Source organism: Hordeum vulgare, chromosome 5H (assembly GCF_904849725.1).
Source record: "Hordeum vulgare subsp. vulgare chromosome 5H, MorexV3_pseudomolecules_assembly, whole genome shotgun sequence".
Lineage (NCBI taxonomy): Eukaryota > Viridiplantae > Streptophyta > Magnoliopsida > Poales > Poaceae > Hordeum > Hordeum vulgare.
Window position 1 is genome coordinate 539,553,193 of NC_058522.1, and position 18,270 is coordinate 539,571,462.

At 44.9% G+C, this 18,270-nt stretch overlaps 1 protein-coding gene across 1 annotated transcript; it reads left to right on the top strand.

Moving 5' to 3' along the window:
• Positions 1-547: 547 nt before the first annotated feature.
• LOC123398634 (protein PELPK1-like) lies at positions 548-1,294 on the top strand. The gene has a single exon (XM_045093085.1). The coding sequence runs from the start codon at positions 639-641 to the stop codon at positions 1,053-1,055; it is 417 nt and encodes a 138-aa protein (XP_044949020.1). The 5' UTR covers positions 548-638; the 3' UTR covers positions 1,056-1,294.
• The last annotated feature ends 16,976 nt before the right edge of the window (positions 1,295-18,270 follow it).

Here is an 18,270-nt window from a genome sequence, read left to right on the forward strand (position 1 = left end):
TTAGGTTTACATTGCATGTAATAGTATGGATTTGAGGTTTCTAATATAAGATATTCGGATGTAGAATACATTATTTAAATTGTGACCGATCAGTATTCGTAGACGTGCCCGGACGCTTCCGTGGGCGTTTGAGGGGCCGGATTTAAGGGATGCTCTAACTGCTGGTTCCAATCCAAACAGACCCATATTACCTTGGTACATTTTGTTGTGTTTATTTATTCAAGGCCCAATAGGTGTTGATTTCACGTTGCAGAAGTACCTAAACTGTACGCAGAAGATAAACAGTAGTAGAGATTGTCAGGTCTGCTCACCAGCAAGCCATTGTAGAAATGATGGTACGAATAATGACCATCGAAGCTGCAGCGCCGGCCAGCTCCTCACCTAAACACAGAAAATTGTAGCTATCGCCTACGAAGCACTTCCCTTTTTGGATCGACGACGCAGGCTCAAACATTCTGAATCTGGCGAACAACCAACCTAATCACACGCTCACTTTTATAACTGTATAAATTGCCAAGAAATGGCCCATGTTCCCACATCGCAGTAGAGCATAAGTAATTAACATCTTGCAATCACCTCGCGGACAAGAGAGAAAACTACCCCTCAATAGGATAATTGCTAGCTGTGGCTACTCCTACATGGCTTCCAGCGCAAGCATGTTGGCGATGATCATGGCGTGCGCGCTCCTCCTCGCCGGCAGCACGTGTGACGCCGCCCGCAACCTGGCCGACACGACACCGGAGGCTGCCGTTCCGGCTGCTAGCACCGTACCTGGCCTGCCTACCGTGCCCACGGACACGGTCACCCTGATGCCACCCATGCCGTCGGTCACCTTCCCCACCGTGCCGCAGGTGACCCTGCCGCCGATGCCGGCCATCGTCGTGCCCAAGGCGGTGTTGCCGCCCATGCCCAAGGTCACCCTCCCCACAGTGCCGCAGGTGACGATGGCGCCGATGCCCGCCATTGTCGTGCCCAAGGTGACGCTGCCGCCGTTGCCGTTGGTCCCGAATGTGAACGTCCCTATGCCGTTTGCGGCGCCGCCGCCATCAGCGTAGGCGCGCTGCGCCGTTTCTTTCGCCCTGTCTACGATAGGGCGCCGTTCATGTAAGAGTGGCGCCGGAGTGGCGCCGGGTTACTTCGTGGACAGGACGTACATTTTCTTACATGCCAGCTCGGTGTTTTATGATTGATGTATCCTTAGCGTTTCACTGTTGATGGTTGTCTCATTGTATGTATCCGTGGTTCTTCTACATTTTTTTTTTGAACGGGGAAGGCGAGGATGGCCTTTATATTTCATAAGAAAGGAGTGTTACATCGTTTGCTAATACATCGACAAGGAAACCCGGGGTTCCTCAAACCACTTACTAGTTCAAGTGGTTACAACATTTCTAGCAAGAGTATCAGCTACCATATTGGCCTCCCTAGGGCAGAACTGAAATTGGATGAAACTAAAATTCTTAGCAAGGAAAGCACATTCTTCATATATTGCAGCAGCCGGTCCAAGTGAGTTACCTCCGTCGCACATACTGTCCACCACCTTCATGCAATCACACTCAACCACAAGCTGTTTCAGCCCCAATTCATTCGCCAATAGAAACCCATCTCTCAGACCTCTAGCTTTCGCCGATCCTGCATCCTCAGCAAAGGGGATGTCGCTGCACAGAGCCGCCATGAAGGTGCCTTTATCGTCGCGTACAACTGCCCCTGAACTTCCTGTCCCGGCGTCGGTATTGAAGCAGGCATCAACATTGAGTTTGTAGAGGCCAGCACCAGGTGGATTCCAACCGTGACGGAGGAAACTCAGCGTTTTTCCCCCGGCCCGGGAGAAGTTTTTAGCTAGGGATGATATCGCATGTGCTGATCTAGGTGGTTCATATACTTTCTCACCATTAGTAAATTGCCTTCTCTCCCACCACACGTACCAAACATCAGTAGCGATGAGTTCCCCCCTACCAACATCAGCTATGTGCGAGTGGATATTACTCTTGGACAACAACAAGTCTTGTAGTATCGCACCCCCATCCCTTTCCATCGTGCATACTTCCTGGATAAGACTAGACAGCCCCAGGAATCACCAGATTTCCAACACACGCGGGCACTGGAACATCACATGTTTGATACTTTCACAATCTGATGTGCATAAGGGACATTGCGAGCTGGTTCTGATATGACGGTTCGCCAGGACACCATAGCAAGGTATTGCGCCCAACAAGGTTCTCCAAGCATGGATTTTGACCTTCGCCGGGATCCTTAACTTCCAAAGGGTTTTCCAGATAGGGTTAATACCTGAGGTTTGACGGTTGCTTGTCCTCCTCAACTTTCGCCCATGTTGGAATTCCCATTCTTCATGATAAGCCGATTTAACAGAGAATACACCGCGTCTGTCCGGGTGCCAAGAAACAAAATCTGTCATCATCCCAAGTGCCAGTGGTATGTTTAGTATGCGTTCGGCATCAATTGGCCAAAAAAGCTGTCTTATAAGATCCTCATCCCAAACTCTATTCTCCTCATCAATAAGTTCGGATACTCTAGTAAGCACAATATTATTCCTGGGCGTGTGGAGCCGCTTGTTCGGGCTACTAGGGATCCAAGGATCATTCCAAAGGTTTATTGATGTTCCATCACCTACTCTCCAAATGATGCCCTTTTTAAAAGTTTGGAGACCACTCCATATACTCTGCCAGGTATACGAGCTCCCCTTCTTAAGCGAGCAATTCAATAGGTCACCATCGGGGAAGTATTTGGCTCTAAGTACTTGGGCACATAGAGAATCCGGTTCACCGAGTAGTCTCCACGACTGTTTTGCCAGGAGGGCAAGGTTGAAGCAGTGTATATCGCGAAACCCCATCCCTCCTTGCTCCTTGGGCACACACATCTTCCACCACGTGAACCAGTGCATGTGTTTCTTATGATCATCATCACCCCACCAATATTTGGACATCGTAGAGGTAATGTCGTTGCATATTTCCTTCGGTAGTTTGAAGACAGACATGGCATAAGAAGGGATAGCTTGGATCACAGCTTTGAGTAGGATCTCCCTTCCTCCTACCGATAGAAGCTTCTCTTTCCAACCTCTAATTCTGCTTAAAACCCTCTCCACCAGGTGTTGGAAGCAATCGGAACGATCCACCCCCACAATGGGTGGGAGTCCGAGATACTTCTCTGAGACCGCCTCGGCCATGATGTTTAGTGTAACGCACACATCAGCTCGGACCTGAACAGGAGTGCATGGACTAAAGAAGATCGCTGACTTGGCCTCACTTACCATTTGTCCCGACGCTGCACAGTAGTCCTGGAGAGCTTGATGGAGACTCGTAGCATTCGCCTGATCTGCTTTCATCAAGATGAGGGAATCGTCCGTGAAGAGGAGGTGTGATACCGGTGGAGCCGACCGACACACCCTCACCCCGGATATATTGCCTGCCAGCTCCTCATGCGATAATATAGCTGAGAGTCCTTCTGCGCATAACAAGAACAAATAGGGGGACAGAGGATCCCCTTGCCGTAGTCCCCGAGACGGGATAAAGTATTCCGATAGTTCATTGTTGATGCGCACCTGGTAGTGCACCGAAGATACGCATTCCACAACAAGATCCACCCAATCCTGTGAGAAGCCCAATCTGATCATCATGCGTTCGAGGAACTGCCATTCTACGCGGTCATAAGCCTTGTGCATATCTAGCTTGACCGCACAGGTGCCATATCCAGGCATCTTCTTCTTGATAGCGTGGTATGATTCAAAGGCCACCAGAAAGTTGTCGGTGATCAACCTTCTCGGGACAAAGGCGCTCTGTTTAGGGGATATTATGTCAGTCAACAGAAACTTCAGCCTCCCAGCAAGAACCTTCGAGATGATTTTATATAGAACGTTGCAGAGGCTGATCGGTCTAAATTGGGTTATACTCTCAGGGTTCTCTACCTTTGGGATCAGCACAATAGTTGTGTTATTCCACCCAGCTGGAATCTTCTTGTTCTGAATAGCTTGTAGTACTTCATCCACCAGGTCCTCTCCAATGATGTGCCAAAAGTGTTTGTAGAAGACCGCATGAAGACCGTCCGGCCCAGGTGCTTTTAGATCTCCAATATTATAGAGAGCTTTCTTCACCTCCTCTCTCGTATAGGGTTTAGTCAACTCAACGTTCATCTCCATGGTTACACGAGGTGCAACTTTTTGGAATAGGGCTTCGTCAATCTCCTGCACCTCCGATGTAAACAAGGATGAGAAGTAGTCCGTAACATGGGTTTGCAAGTCCTGTGGATTCTCTATCCAAACACCATTATTTCCCCTCAACTTCTAGATTAGGTTGCGCCGCTTCCTGCCATTCGCAGCGCGGTGAAAGAACTATGTATTTTGGTCCCCTTTCGACAGCCAGTCCGCTCTACCGCGCTAAAGCCAGTACAATTCCTCCTGCTCGAGGAGTTTCTCGATTTGAATATGTAATTCCTGTTGCTTTACCGTAGCCTCATCAGATAACGGCCCTGAGAGGACGTCATTTAGCTCCTTCTGTAAACCCCGGAGCCTCCTTCTCGGACCCTTGAGAACCTCCTTATCCCACCGATGTAGGTCGGCGTGGACCTCAGCAAAAGTCGTGGCTAGGGGCGCAATTCCTTCCCCCTCCTTCTTTCCCACGCTTCCTGAACAATGGTTTCGACGCTCTCCTCACCTAGCCAGCGGGCTTTGAATTTCCGAGGACCTATCGATCTTTGCTGGAGTAGGCCCAAAGAGTGTTCAGTATCTATAAGGATAGGGCAGTGATCAGACTTATCAAACTCCTCATTGGACACTCCAAAGTCCGGGAACAAATCAGCCCAAGAGGCATTCCCTACAGCCCGATCAAGTCGCTCACGGATGTTCCCCCTTCGCCAGGTGAATCTGTCGCCACAGAATCCCAGGTCATCGAGCCCGCAATCAGTCAGCGCATCGCTAAAACCCCGTAGGCAACGGATCGGTCTGATCGCTCCCCCTCCTTTTCATAGCCGTGGAGGATTTCGTTGAAGTCCCCCGCCAACAACCATGGTAAATCAATCATCGCATGTAGTTGTCTCATATAATCCCATGACAGGTGCTTCCTCTCTCCACTAGGTTCACCGTAAAACCCAGTAATTCGCCAACCCTCTGCCTCATGTTATTTTATCCTTATATCAATGAAGTTGGGCTGCACAACCATCGAGGTGACACCCAAACTCCTATGCCACAACATCACCAATCCACCACTACGTCCGTCACTTTCAGACACAGCCATGGAGTCAAAGCCTAGTCGTCTCATCAACTTTTCTGCCTTAGCTTTGTTCAGATGTGCTTCAGACAGAAAAACCACATCCGATTTAGTCCGCCCTTGGATCCCCAAGAGCGCACGAACTGCCGCTGGTTTGCGCAACCCACGGCAGTTCCAGCACAAGATTTTCATTGCGTCCGGTCGAGCTCCTTCTCAGAGCTCGCCGATATCTGATGACTAGCATCCATAGTAGCTTTACTACCAGTTCTGGACCTTTTCGAATCTTGAGATGAGGCATCCTCTTCGTCCCTCTCCTCCCCATTACTGTCATGGTCAAGAAGCTCCAGTTGATCTTTCCCAGCAATCGATGGTCCGCCCAACGCCAGTCTCTCCCTGCTAGAGGCCATCGGATCATCATAAGTGAGTCTCTTCCGCGATCTGTCCCCTTCCACCATAGTTCCACCACTGGCCTTTAGAGGGCTACTAGCATCATCTTTTAAATCAGCATCCGATGCTGAGTCCCCATCCTTCTGCCCTGGGGATTAGGTTGGTGCATCCCCTTAGTACCTTGGCATGGGAGTTGGGCCTGTGATCCTGGTCTAGGCGCAAGAATCCAGTCCCCCCAAGCCATAGAGGTCTTGTCATACTTCCCATTGCCATGCTCCAAGTAAGTATGTCCCATATGGCCACACACATAACAGAAAACTGGCATCTTCTCATACAGGATCGAGTAATATACTTTCTTCTGGTTCTTGGTAATAGAAACAAACCTCATCAAGGGTTAATTCACATTAAGTTTAACCCGGACCCTCACGATTCTTACACTACCCCATCTAGGGTTTAGCATGACCTTCACCACCGTTCCAACTTTGTTCGTCAGCGATCTGATGACCGGCTCTTTCCCGTACATAGGAGGGAGATCCAGCACCTGGATCCAGACCTCCAGTTGATCGAGGATTATCTCATCAAACTTAGTGAACCCGTCATAGCTTTCAATTAGGACAACATGGTCGCGGAACAGCCATGGTCCTTCTTCCGTGATCCTCTTCCAGTCCCCCATACAGTCCACCGTTATGGAGAAGAGATTCTCCCCTAACTCACTAAAAGTAACCCCCTGCGCTAAACTCCACGCCATCCGCATGTTCTCGTAGAAGGCTCCCCGCGAGAAGGGTTTATTGGTATGAACCCTAGCAATGGCCATGAACTCCGCCGCATACCCCTCATCCGGGAATTCTTCATCAAAGTTGAGATCATCCTCCTCCCGCTAGTTCAGATTCAGCTTCCCGATCAGGTCATCCATCACTTCCGAGCCGCCGCCTCTTGTCGTACTATTCGCCGAGGACTTGGATCCTGAGGGCTCCATAAGCTATCGGTGACAAACTCGATGCGAGATGAGAGAAACCTCCCCGACCAGGCGTATATGTATCCGTATCCACGTCGCCCGAATTGGAGTAGAAGCCGGACTCCTCTCGTACCCGAAACAAATTCAAACCCTAGACGTCGCCGTCAGGGAAGGTAAACCCTAGACGTCACTGTTGATGGTTGTCTCATTGTATGTATCCGTGGTTCTTCTACATTGTAAGCTGTACTTGTCTTACATAACTCACTAACGAATAAGGCTGATCATAACGGTGAGTAACTTACACTAATACTCCCTCTATACCGAAATATTTATAGCTTTGATAGACTAACTTTACCTATTAAAACTACAAATATTTCGCTACACAGGGAGTAACATGCATGCTTTAATGCACTAAGCTCCCTTAGGGTGAAAGCTTTCACAATCAATTGTGGTTATCATCTAATCAGGTAATCCATACCTCCTAATTCATACCTCATCTCTCACATCACCTTCTCCTCCATCCTACATGCCCCGATCGTCGGCACAACACGTTTCACCCAAATTACCGATCCAACCTTCAAATAATCGCCGCCGAAAGTCATGGTGCAAGCAGTATAGCCAAGATCTCAAAGAGCATTTGACAGCAGAGACGGAAATTGCGGTTGCACGCGCGGATGAGGCCGCGATGGCTGCCATGCGTGTCGACCCCCAGATCTTGGAGGTACACCTCGTTGTCGAGGCCACCAATGGCGCGTCGCGCGCGGACACCACTATGTGGTTGGCTTCTTTAAACGATAGTTCATGGTCTTTTCTCAAGGGCAACGCCGGTGTCTTCGCTGAAGACTACAACGTCTTTTCTCAACGTGTCCGTACTTACCTAGGCTCGAGAACCGATAGGTTGGTGCCCGGACAGGCTCAGGCCACTCATCACTACGAGGAGGGCATCCACGATGTGGCGGCCTCGCCCTCTTCCAAGTTTAAGGAGCCCATCGTCATCGATATCTCCAACGATGAGGAATAACTTGTTTTTCTTAGGTTTATTAGTAAGGACCTATGTTCAGCTAGCTACGCCGGTTAAACATGTTTGGTTTGCATGTTGCATGTGTTGCTCTTTTCTTTCATTTAGAAATTCTAGTAAAATGTCAAATGTAATGTTACTATGCAATTTGACCTCATGGTATGTTCTATGGTGCGATGTGGTGCTGAGTTAACTGTTTGATTCATTTATTATGGTGATCATTTAATTGTTTGGTTCAATTCTGTAATGTGGTGTTCGATTATTGTTGATACAATTTTGTATTTTTATGCATGTAAGAAAATAAAAAAAAATCGAATTTGAATGTACTAAATACATATGAAACATATACGTTGCTATATTTCCTGGTTCTTACCACACTTGGTTTAAATGGCTTTTCCATGTGGCTGAAATTAATATGTTGGATCTGCGATGTGTTTATTTTTCATTAACATATTTTATCACTTATAACCTGATCAATATCTACCGTATATACATTGCAGGAGAAAAAATAGGAGACACTGAAGTTTACCATCGAGGTTTGCACATGCATTGTCCTCTGGATAATAGCATATTATTTGTGCAATTGCATGAATCGTTCTAATATTTAGGTTTTCAATAATTTGGTCTTACATATGTAGGTCCTATTGTATGATGTTTAGACCCAATGTTCGACCCATTTTGCATATGAGAAAATAAGGTGTTCATGAATATCAGTCAAATAAAAAAAACTCAGGAAGATAGTTAAGATCAAGAAATTAGCGACAAAAAATAACAAGTTGTTTGTCTTCACAATGAAAAAGACATTAGTCAACTATAAGATGATACTATCTCTTTTATCTTGTCTGTTTTACCTTTTCTTCATTTGAACTTTTAGAAACAAAATTTATGCATAAATTTGTTTACAGTCCTTTCCAAAGCTATTCATCGATGATTATGTCCCAAACAATCTATATGGTCAAGAGGCGAGGAAGGTATTCATACAACACCCACAGTATAATCTTAAAATCTTTCTGAAGAGGATGAAGGATGGGCGAGCAACCATCCAAAGGCATTGGCCTAAAGTTGCAAGGACCTTCAACATCAATCAAGACTCAATACTTGCCTTGGGCTTCAAAAGTTTTCTAGACGAGATTCATATGTCTATTTACCGTATATGATGCTACTTTCCAAAGGTTTTAGATGTTGGATGTGAAATTTGATCATGTTGTGTAATTGGGTAACTAGGTAGTATATGCCTATATGATGTGTAATCTGATGTATTTCAGTTAACAAATCTTGGTTGCTGTAATACGAATATGAAATATATTGTTTGATATGAAGTATCGATTTGATTACTAAACGGATTATGAATAATAGGGCAATTAGGCTGCTTATTGAGGTTTTCTATTGCAGACGGTTTCTCAGACAACATTGTGTGCGATGACCTCAACTAACCACATGATTTTTAGAAAGTTGGCGTGTTGGACGAGTGAAGTCACACGAATTTTGGTCGACATGTGTGTGCATTAGGCCACCTATCACAAATGTTTTCACATAAAAAGTGTGTGCGATGGACAACCCTATGCCAAAAGTTTCTTCTAGGCATCGTGTGTGATGTATTAAATAACGCAATCGACATAATTAAAACTATTGTGTGCGATGGACACCTCTATCACAAACAATGTTATGCAGGAAATTGTGTGGGATGTATAATACGAAAGGAAATATATCTTTGGGATTCACTCTGTGGGATGCTAAGAACATCTCACACGACTTCTATAATATGTTTGTTTATGATGGCTCTCTCAATTGCACATGATCTATTTTCGCCTATCGTGTGTGAACGGATGAGGCATCGCCGACGATTTATCAGTGTCGTATGAGATACTCCCCCCTATTGTCCATATAGACAAGGTGACAGTTTAAAACTCCATCGCGAAAGAGGGGTAAAAACCGTTTGTATAGGAGCCGCCTGCACTAGTATAAGAAGGACGATCATGGTATAATCCACCATCTCCCTCGTCTTCTTTGCCTAGCATTTAGCTTTTTTCTTGTCTGATCTTGGATTCTATTGATAGGAAATTGGGCATAAGAAGGCCTTTCTCTTAGTTGTCCTTTCTACTACAACTTTACTTTTAGGAGCTCTGGAACATTTATAGTGTGCTTGAATGTCGGAAATTTTCTATATTCTCGTCCTCCTCGTCCATTAGTTCAGTTACTTTCCACTCCTCCAAGCGTTACTTGCCAATGGGTAAAGCCTTTGTCTATCACTTCGGGCGGAAACATGTTAATTACCTTCTTTATCCTAGGACCCTTGAGAGCTTGCTTCCCTTCCTGGACTGAGGGAAACTGGTGCCTGGGAGATCTGTTATTTGCTGAGCCTCCCTTGTCGAGACCTTTTCTGATACTCTCTCGGAGGGGGGAAATCATTTTTCACCAACCTTGCTATCTTCTTGATGATATGTGAGCAGTTCCTTCAGGACCTACATGTCTATAGCATAAACTAGATATCTTTCTCTGTTTATTTTGATCTTCAATATAATGATGTTTTCTAAGATCAATATGATGTAATTTTTTGCAATGTATTTGTTGGGATCTAATGTATTGTGGGTTTATGGTCACACAATTTGTTGATCTATTTTGAATTTCCGAGCCTTCTTTATTGCGTAAATTTATAGCTTTGTATTTCTCTTGGATCTATTAGTCTACTTTGGCCAAGTTTGTAGTAGGTTCGACCTTACGGTGATCCCGTCGAGCAAATTAAAGGACGAGGGCATGTATTTGTGTTGTTGCTTCTAAGGATCAAATGTGAGGTCGTATTATATTGATTAGTGTCATTCTGTCTACATTATGTCATCTTGTTTATTGTGTTACTTTGTTTTTTATGAACTTAATACTTTAAGATGCATGCTGGATAGCGGTCTTGGGATGGATTAATAGTAGTAGAGGTGAGTAAGTTTAACGGGCTATTTATCATGGACATAATGCCTATGTAATGATTATGCCATGGATGATCTTCATAACCATGTGCTATTTTGCCAAGTTTCCAACGATGATGTATTTACCCTTCGTTATTATGCCATGCATGCCCAAGTCTGCATGTCCATTCTCAATTCATTTTCAAGTTCCTACAATTATTATCATTATCTTGTTATCACTATCAATATTTGCTTTTATTCTTATAACTAGCAAGAATAAGAGGAGTGACGACCCCTTTGCCTTTGTTGAGTGCAAATAACTATTTTGTTTGTGTGTATGTGTTGCTAACGTTTTCTTTTTAAACACACTATAGACGCAAGAACTCCTATACACGCGCCCATATAAACACACACACGCATACCCTATCCTATAAGCGCCTACGAGAGACTGAGCCTGCATATATCATCTTGAAATTTATGAAGTCGCCATAGGCACGTCGTCACGGACAGGAACTTCACCTCCTAATGAATGCGCATCGCTGGAAATCTTGAAATAAATCCAGAAATAAATGCGAACACCAGGATTTGAACCCTGGTGGGCTGGAAAATATCACAGTCCCTCTCACCATCCAACCACAAATTGGTTCGCATGCGTTGCTAATGTTGTTAGTGTGGTGTCTCCTACTAGTTTGCGAAACTTGATTTTTAATTGAAGAAAATACTTTTTACTTTGATGCCAAATCACCTTTCCTATTTGGAAAATTCCAACACCTCTGAAGTAGTCATTAACCCTTGATGAAGTAGCAGTCGTAAACCCTTAATTGACAAACTCCATAGCTCAACGTGTGACCCACGACGAAGTGATCCCCCACCCACGTAGAGGTGGTGCTTGATTTGCGAGATGAGGTAGTGGCAAGGCGGCGTCTACGACCACAGGGCCTTGACACGAGAGGAGTGGAGTGGTTGCTGCGACCTCCGTTAGAGCCTATCAACCTAGTGACTCATGGCAAGGATACGGCGAGCAGGTGCTTTGAAACACACTCCGGCCAGCCTGACTACTATGGTCTTCGATGCCGGAGCGAGAACACCGATCTGTAATTAAATTAACTGATTGGGGGGTTTATTTCTCCGCCCATGTGTTGGGGCCTCTTATCTGCTTGGGTTGCTATCACATTTAGTGCAACCTATGCCATTCAGCACACAAAAGAAAAGATGAATGCCTACCAGCCTATGCTCTTCGTGAATAGTGGTTTCAGGTCATTGCCTTATATACACACCACAACATCTTCATTTGAGTAGATTGCAACCTTCATATTTCCGTTTAATCTCAAGGTGTTGGTAGCTTTTTCTGTTCTTAACAACAGAGCTTAGTACATCAAATAGGTCGATAGTCACATGCACATATTGAGTAAGGATGAGAGACGATACAACACAGATGTTCGAACAAATGGGAACAGGAGACATTGGGAATAGTGGGGGTACCTCAAGTAAAGCAGCGCTAAGAGGGACATGAGAAAAAAGATCTTTACTGAAGTCTTACAGTGGCCCCTTTTCTTAGTTTCATTGACGAGCCAATGATGTTGTATTGTCCGTGGCTGCAGCCGTGCCGATTCCTTTGACTCACCAAAATTATCACCCAACTGGATGGACTGTGGGTTTAATAAATAGGTGAGAAATAAAAACATCTTTTTCATCTCCTGTATTTCTTTCTTCTTTTCTGGATCTACTAGGAAAAAAACAGAGATCAAAACAGAGCAGCTGAAATAGTGCACGATTCAAACTCGTGATTCACGACATTAGTTGTGTTATTATTAGATTTTCTCCTATTGATATACTTTGCTCCGTCTAGTTCATGTTGGCGTGACTCTGCCATCGCATCCTTTGAAAGTGAATGCCCAGCACACCGCGCCTTCCTCGCCCACCGCCATACGCTGACAATTCACGTGTCGTGTTATCTCGATCCCTCGGTAGGGCGAGCACCATCGCTAGTCCTTGCTGCAATCGGCTCCGGCACCCCAGTAGCACTGCTTAAAACATAAATGTGCCGAGTACCAGAATATGCCCCTTCCGTCGAAACAGACACGCCCAAATCTAGTGATTGCTCCGAACGGCTTCAAAACACTGCCAAGCTTCCGGATGGATACTACTATTCCGCGGCTTCAAATGGAATGTTGTGATGTGGGGTACCGAGCCCTAGCCCCTGCTTTTTTCCTTTGGCTTTCGATTTTCAAACTTTCATATCTTTTTTTAACAGTAAAAAAAAATCCGCAAAAAAACAAAAAAAATTCAAAATTAAGTTATTCATATTCTTTTTTTTCTCGTGTCAAGGGCTTTCAAATAAGATCCATTTGAAATATGTTTCATGATTTTTGAAAATAATTGTTAAATTTCAACTCTTGAAACTTGATAAAATCGGGTGAGAAAATCACAAGTTGCAGATAAAATATCATAAGTTTTGACAATTAAATCTTGAAAATTACTTTGTCCTCGTATGTGATCCAACTACTTGACAAATCACGAGGTAATTGAACAAATCTGGCGTGCCATAGGCCGTGGCCAACTGACCATGCGTTAGTCAGTACCCACTACTTGTTCTAGTTGTAGAGAGAGAAAAAAAAACAGAAATGTGCCGAGTACCAGAATATGCCCCTTCCGTCGAAACAGACACGCCCAAATCTAGTGATTGCTCCGAACGGCTTCAAAACACTGCCAAACTTGCGGATGGATACTACTATTTCGCGGCTTCAAATGGAATGTTGTAATGTGGGGCACCGAGCCCTAGCCCCTGCTTTTTTCCTTTGGCTTTCGATTTTCAAACTTTCATATCTTTTTTTAACAGTAAAAAAAATCCGCAAAAAAAATAAAATAAAAAAAAGTCAAAATTAAGTTATTCATATTCCTTTTTCTCGTGTCAAGGGCTTTCAAATAAGATCCATTTGAAATATGTTTCATGAATTTTGAAAATAGTTGTTAAATTTTAACTCTTGAAACTTGATAAAATCGGGTGAGAAAATCACAAGTTGCAGATAAAATATCATAAGTTTTGACAATTAAATCTTGAAAATTACTTTGTCCTCGTATGTGATCCAACTACTTGACGAATCACGAGGTAATTGAACAAATCTAGGGTGCCATAGGCCGTGGCCAACTGACCATGCGTTAGTCAGTACCCACTACTTGTTCTAGTTGTAGAGAGAGAAGAAAAAGAACAGCAGGAAGTTTGCAAAAAGTTTCAGCAAATTAGGGTGGAGATGCAGGTATCTCCATCCGTACCTCTCGCATGCTAAGCGAGCGCTCTACCATCTGAGCTACATCCCCACTGACGCGCCCAATAACAAATTACGTGTTATTAACAGGATTTAGAAATTAACTCAGTACCCTCTCCAATTTTCCGGACTCACAGGCGAACTACATGGACCACGGCAGGGCAGACATCACAGTCAGACGTGGCCCAACGATGATGCCTGGAATGGCTATCCAACTCACAGGCCCAAGTAAGAATTGGATCCAGCGCCTCACCCTTCCCTATCCTACAGAACGAATCCAAAACGTCCCGTTCCGTCCCGGCCGACGCATGGTTTGGACAGGACAACATGACACGTCCTCTCAAAATTTCCAAGCCATTGTGAAACTGAAGGTTATGCTTCTTCAAAAGGGAGAGAATGAAAAAGAAACGCCACGAGACAGCTGCCCCAAGGAGAGAAAGAAAACTTGGACAAGCAATGGCACAATAATTCTTCAACACAGTTTCGCATTTGGAGTTTTTTGATCAGGTTTTCCTTACTGTTTTTGTATTGACTCAAACTGAACCATCAAGAGGATATAAACATGATGAGCACATATTCGACCTTTACGTAGTTAGAATGCACACAGACAACATCAACACATACAATAAACACATTATCAAATAGCAAAGTCACACAAAGGCATCTCCAACGCGTATCCTCAAACCGTCCGCAACTGTGCAAACCGAGCGGCCTGAACGCAATTTGCCATACAAGACGGTGCCCTGTCTGTCCGTCGATGCGTTCGGCTATCCATTTTCCCGCAAAACCAGAAGTAAATTCGGGAGCTATATATACGAGAGTCCATATCGCCGCCGCGTAGAAATTCAACACCCCCGACCCGCTCAAATCCTCCTACTGGGACATTTTTCTTTCACTTCGACTTTGTTCTCTATGGTTTTGCATGCGCGCCCGACATGGACTAAGAGTAAGAGCGATGGCGGGGTACTTGGTGATGAAGAATGATTTGTTGTGTGATGCATTGTTAGTCGTATCTGTAGACTCTATAAGCATGCGGCAAGATGTTGGGCATTTGGCAAAACATGCATGTTTTGTTTCATGAGCAAAAGAACTTCATGCCCTACAACATGCAGGCGATCCATGACCGCAATGTGAAGTCGATAACGCATTGCTGGTACACCATCTACAACTTCATCATTTCATCGTGTGGAGACAATGTGGCCATTTTGGGATCGTTGGCCATATGGAGATTGTAATTTCCGCTTCTTGTTGCTCTATGTTGGTTAATTCATACATTCACTAATGTTGCAAATTGATAATCATCACGTTGTGTTGTCTGGATGTGTTGTCGTGTTGTACCACATGAGTGAGGGCATGCCATTTACGCTCATCCATTGGTGGATGAAGCTCAAGGGGACCTATGCATGAGACGAAGGATGTCAATTTTGACTCGAGTATCGTTGAATTTGGAATCAATGAATTTTAAAAAATTATTGAACATCTACCTCAGATGTAATATTTACGCATGAACTTTTTTTGTACTAGTCATATTGGCATGTTATTTATGGATGAATTATGCTACTACATCCGCTTCAAAAATAAGTGTCCTGGTTTTATTTCAAATTTGAACTAAAACCACATCATTTATTTCCAAACGGATGAGGTATTTTCAATATATTTCGGAGTGTTGCAAAAATAAAAAATAAAGGATGAATATTTTTGGGGCAAGATTGGATGGCCGGTTCCGTATCAATGTCAACGAACTGGTCTGAACCGGTTCGCGGACAAATAGTGTGTCCGTTTTAGAAGACGACACTTGAGATGTCCTAAGACCAGAGCTTTGCATATGCGAGGCAATAGAGAGGAAAAAAAATTTAAAAGTGGTAATATACGTGAACGACAAACTACAAGAAATACCATATCCACACAATCATCTCATGAAACCACATGGATGACGTTTAACAACACCTTTAGAAAGGAGCGATGTTTAAGCGCGTCATCACAGGACCCAACCACCCAAAGATAGAATCTAGGTATTCATCGTAAAAAAACAGGTCGAGCATATCAGAGCAATGCTTTCGACAAAGCAAGGACATATAAACATCGTCAATGTCAGGTATAAGCAACTCGAGCCTAGCCTAGGCTTTCGGCCCGGAGATTGAGACCGGGTGAGTAGCACCATCATCAAAGTCATTCATGTGTTGTCACCACCACTTTTCTGCGATCCCAGTGGCTACATTTGATGCGACCCCCACAACTGCATCATCATCCCAGTGTGTCAATCATATCCATCATCCATAATTTGTGTATCATCACCGAAGTCAATCATCGATTCAGGAGAGATGACCCGGTTCGAAGACCTTTTGATAACCACCACCATCATGGAGCCGTAGAAAGTCGATGCGGTAAAGTTTCCTATCACGATGGCCGTAGGCATATCTCCAGCTACGTCGATGGCTTTCTCCGGTCTGCCGGCATGTCTCTAGCTATGTCGACGACCTCGACAAAAAGCCATCAGCATAGCCAATTATTCCAGTAATGCACACCATCCTCCGGTTGATAGGATCTGAATCACCATCACCAAGTCTTGGACCGTAGCGCCTTCACTTACCAATTAGATTATTATTGTGCCTTATGAATTTCTAGAGCTATGGACGGTTCTTTGAGGGGGTCATATTTAATGACTAATATGACACTTCAAGTCACTAGCATCATGATAGTAGATTAGGTGGCCACCTGCAGCTTGAAGTTTGCCTAAACATGCACAAGGAAAGGCAGTAAAACTGCTTTTTAAGGGTATCTTCAACACCGACTCTTAAACCATCAGCATCCATCTGGATTCTAGTATCTGGACATATTTTGTCAGCCAATGCGGTCCTATATAGGTCCGATGATCGGTCTAGACGTGCTTCTTCTTGTAAATTGAAAGCAAACTAGGGGGCTTTGCGGCAGTCTGGACGGCTGCCACGTAGGACTTTGACATCCCCATCCCACTCAAACCCCCCTCCCGGTCCATTTTATTCCACTCTGCCCCTGCCCCCACCCCTAGCTTTGCATCCGCGCCCTCCTCCTCTTAAGATGTCGTCATACCTCTCCGTCCGTCACCCAGGCATTGTCAGATGCCACAGTCAGGTACCATTCGCCTCACATATTGACGACTTCCATGGCGGCCACCATGCCTGGCAGTTGTTCGGTCCAATGCCATTGAGCTTTTTCGTACTTCATGTCATTTTTTAGGTAAGAAGGATGTCGGGGTAATCGATCATGGAGGATGAGTTGTTGTGCGATGCGAGGTTGGTCGCATCTGCGGACTTCATAGGCAGGACCGGAAGGGGACCCTTTTGGGGGCGCGTGCATGGTTCATTTCATGGGAGAAATCACATTGCACCCTACAACATGCACATCATCCATGAATGCAACGTGAAGTAATTAGCATATCGAATGTACACCATCCAGAACTCTGTCATGAAGTTTTCTGGTGTGGTTGATCACCTGATGGCAATGTAGTCATTGCGCACGGCAACCATGGAGTTTGTAAGTTTTACTTCTTCTTGCTCTACATGTTGATTGATTCATTCTCTCATTGTTACTCTATACGTTATGTAGCCTTCACGTGTTGCCTTTATGTACTTTCCGTCGGATGAAACTTAAACCCTAAACTTAAGGGGCAGTATGTGTGGGACAAAATATACTTGAATTGGTGCTAGTATCGTTGAATTTCATCTATCCATGAAAAACTTCTTAAACATCCGATTGAATTTGAACTATTGTTGTGTTGGACATATTTGCATGCTATTTGTGGATGTTTTGTTCTATTTTCGATCCGAACTTTCAATTTCGTCTTGTTTTGTAAAATTCTTTCGGTTAGTTGAACCCCGACATGTAATGCATATACTCCTAGATAGCTTTGGATGACCCGCTCCTATATCCATACGCGCGGACTGGTCCCGGTCCATAGACGATCGAATGCTTTGTTCGGTTTGAGGGTTGCGCTGGTGATGCCCAAAGGAATTAATTCCTTCCAGAGTAGCGAGGGTTAATAAAAGAAATCAAGAAATGTAATGCATACCTAGCATGTTGCATGGATGGATACCACCCATCGTCGACAAAATTGATAAAAATGACCCCTCGGGGGAAAGAACTCACAGAGTGACCCCTCGGGGGGAATATTTCACCCGTCTGACCATTTTGTGTGGCGCCCGACATCTAGGCGCCACACTACACTGTGTGACGCCTAGCCGTTCGGCGCCACACCCCCCGACCACCTGGCAGAGAGGGCCCACCCCCCAGGCCGTGTGACGCCTAAGCCTCAGGCGTCACACATTGTAATGTGTGGCGCCGAACGCTTAGGCGCCACATATTGACTTATACAGCCACGGGCCAGCCCCCCTCCCCACCCCCTCCCCATTCCCCTCCCTCATTCAAACCGACAACGGCTGGCTCTCATCCAAGCCCGAATCCCCTCCCTCATCCCCTTCAGATCTGGTGATTTCTTCCTTGGATTGATCCCCCAAGGTTGGCTACTAGGTAATCTCTTCCGTTTCCCATCCTT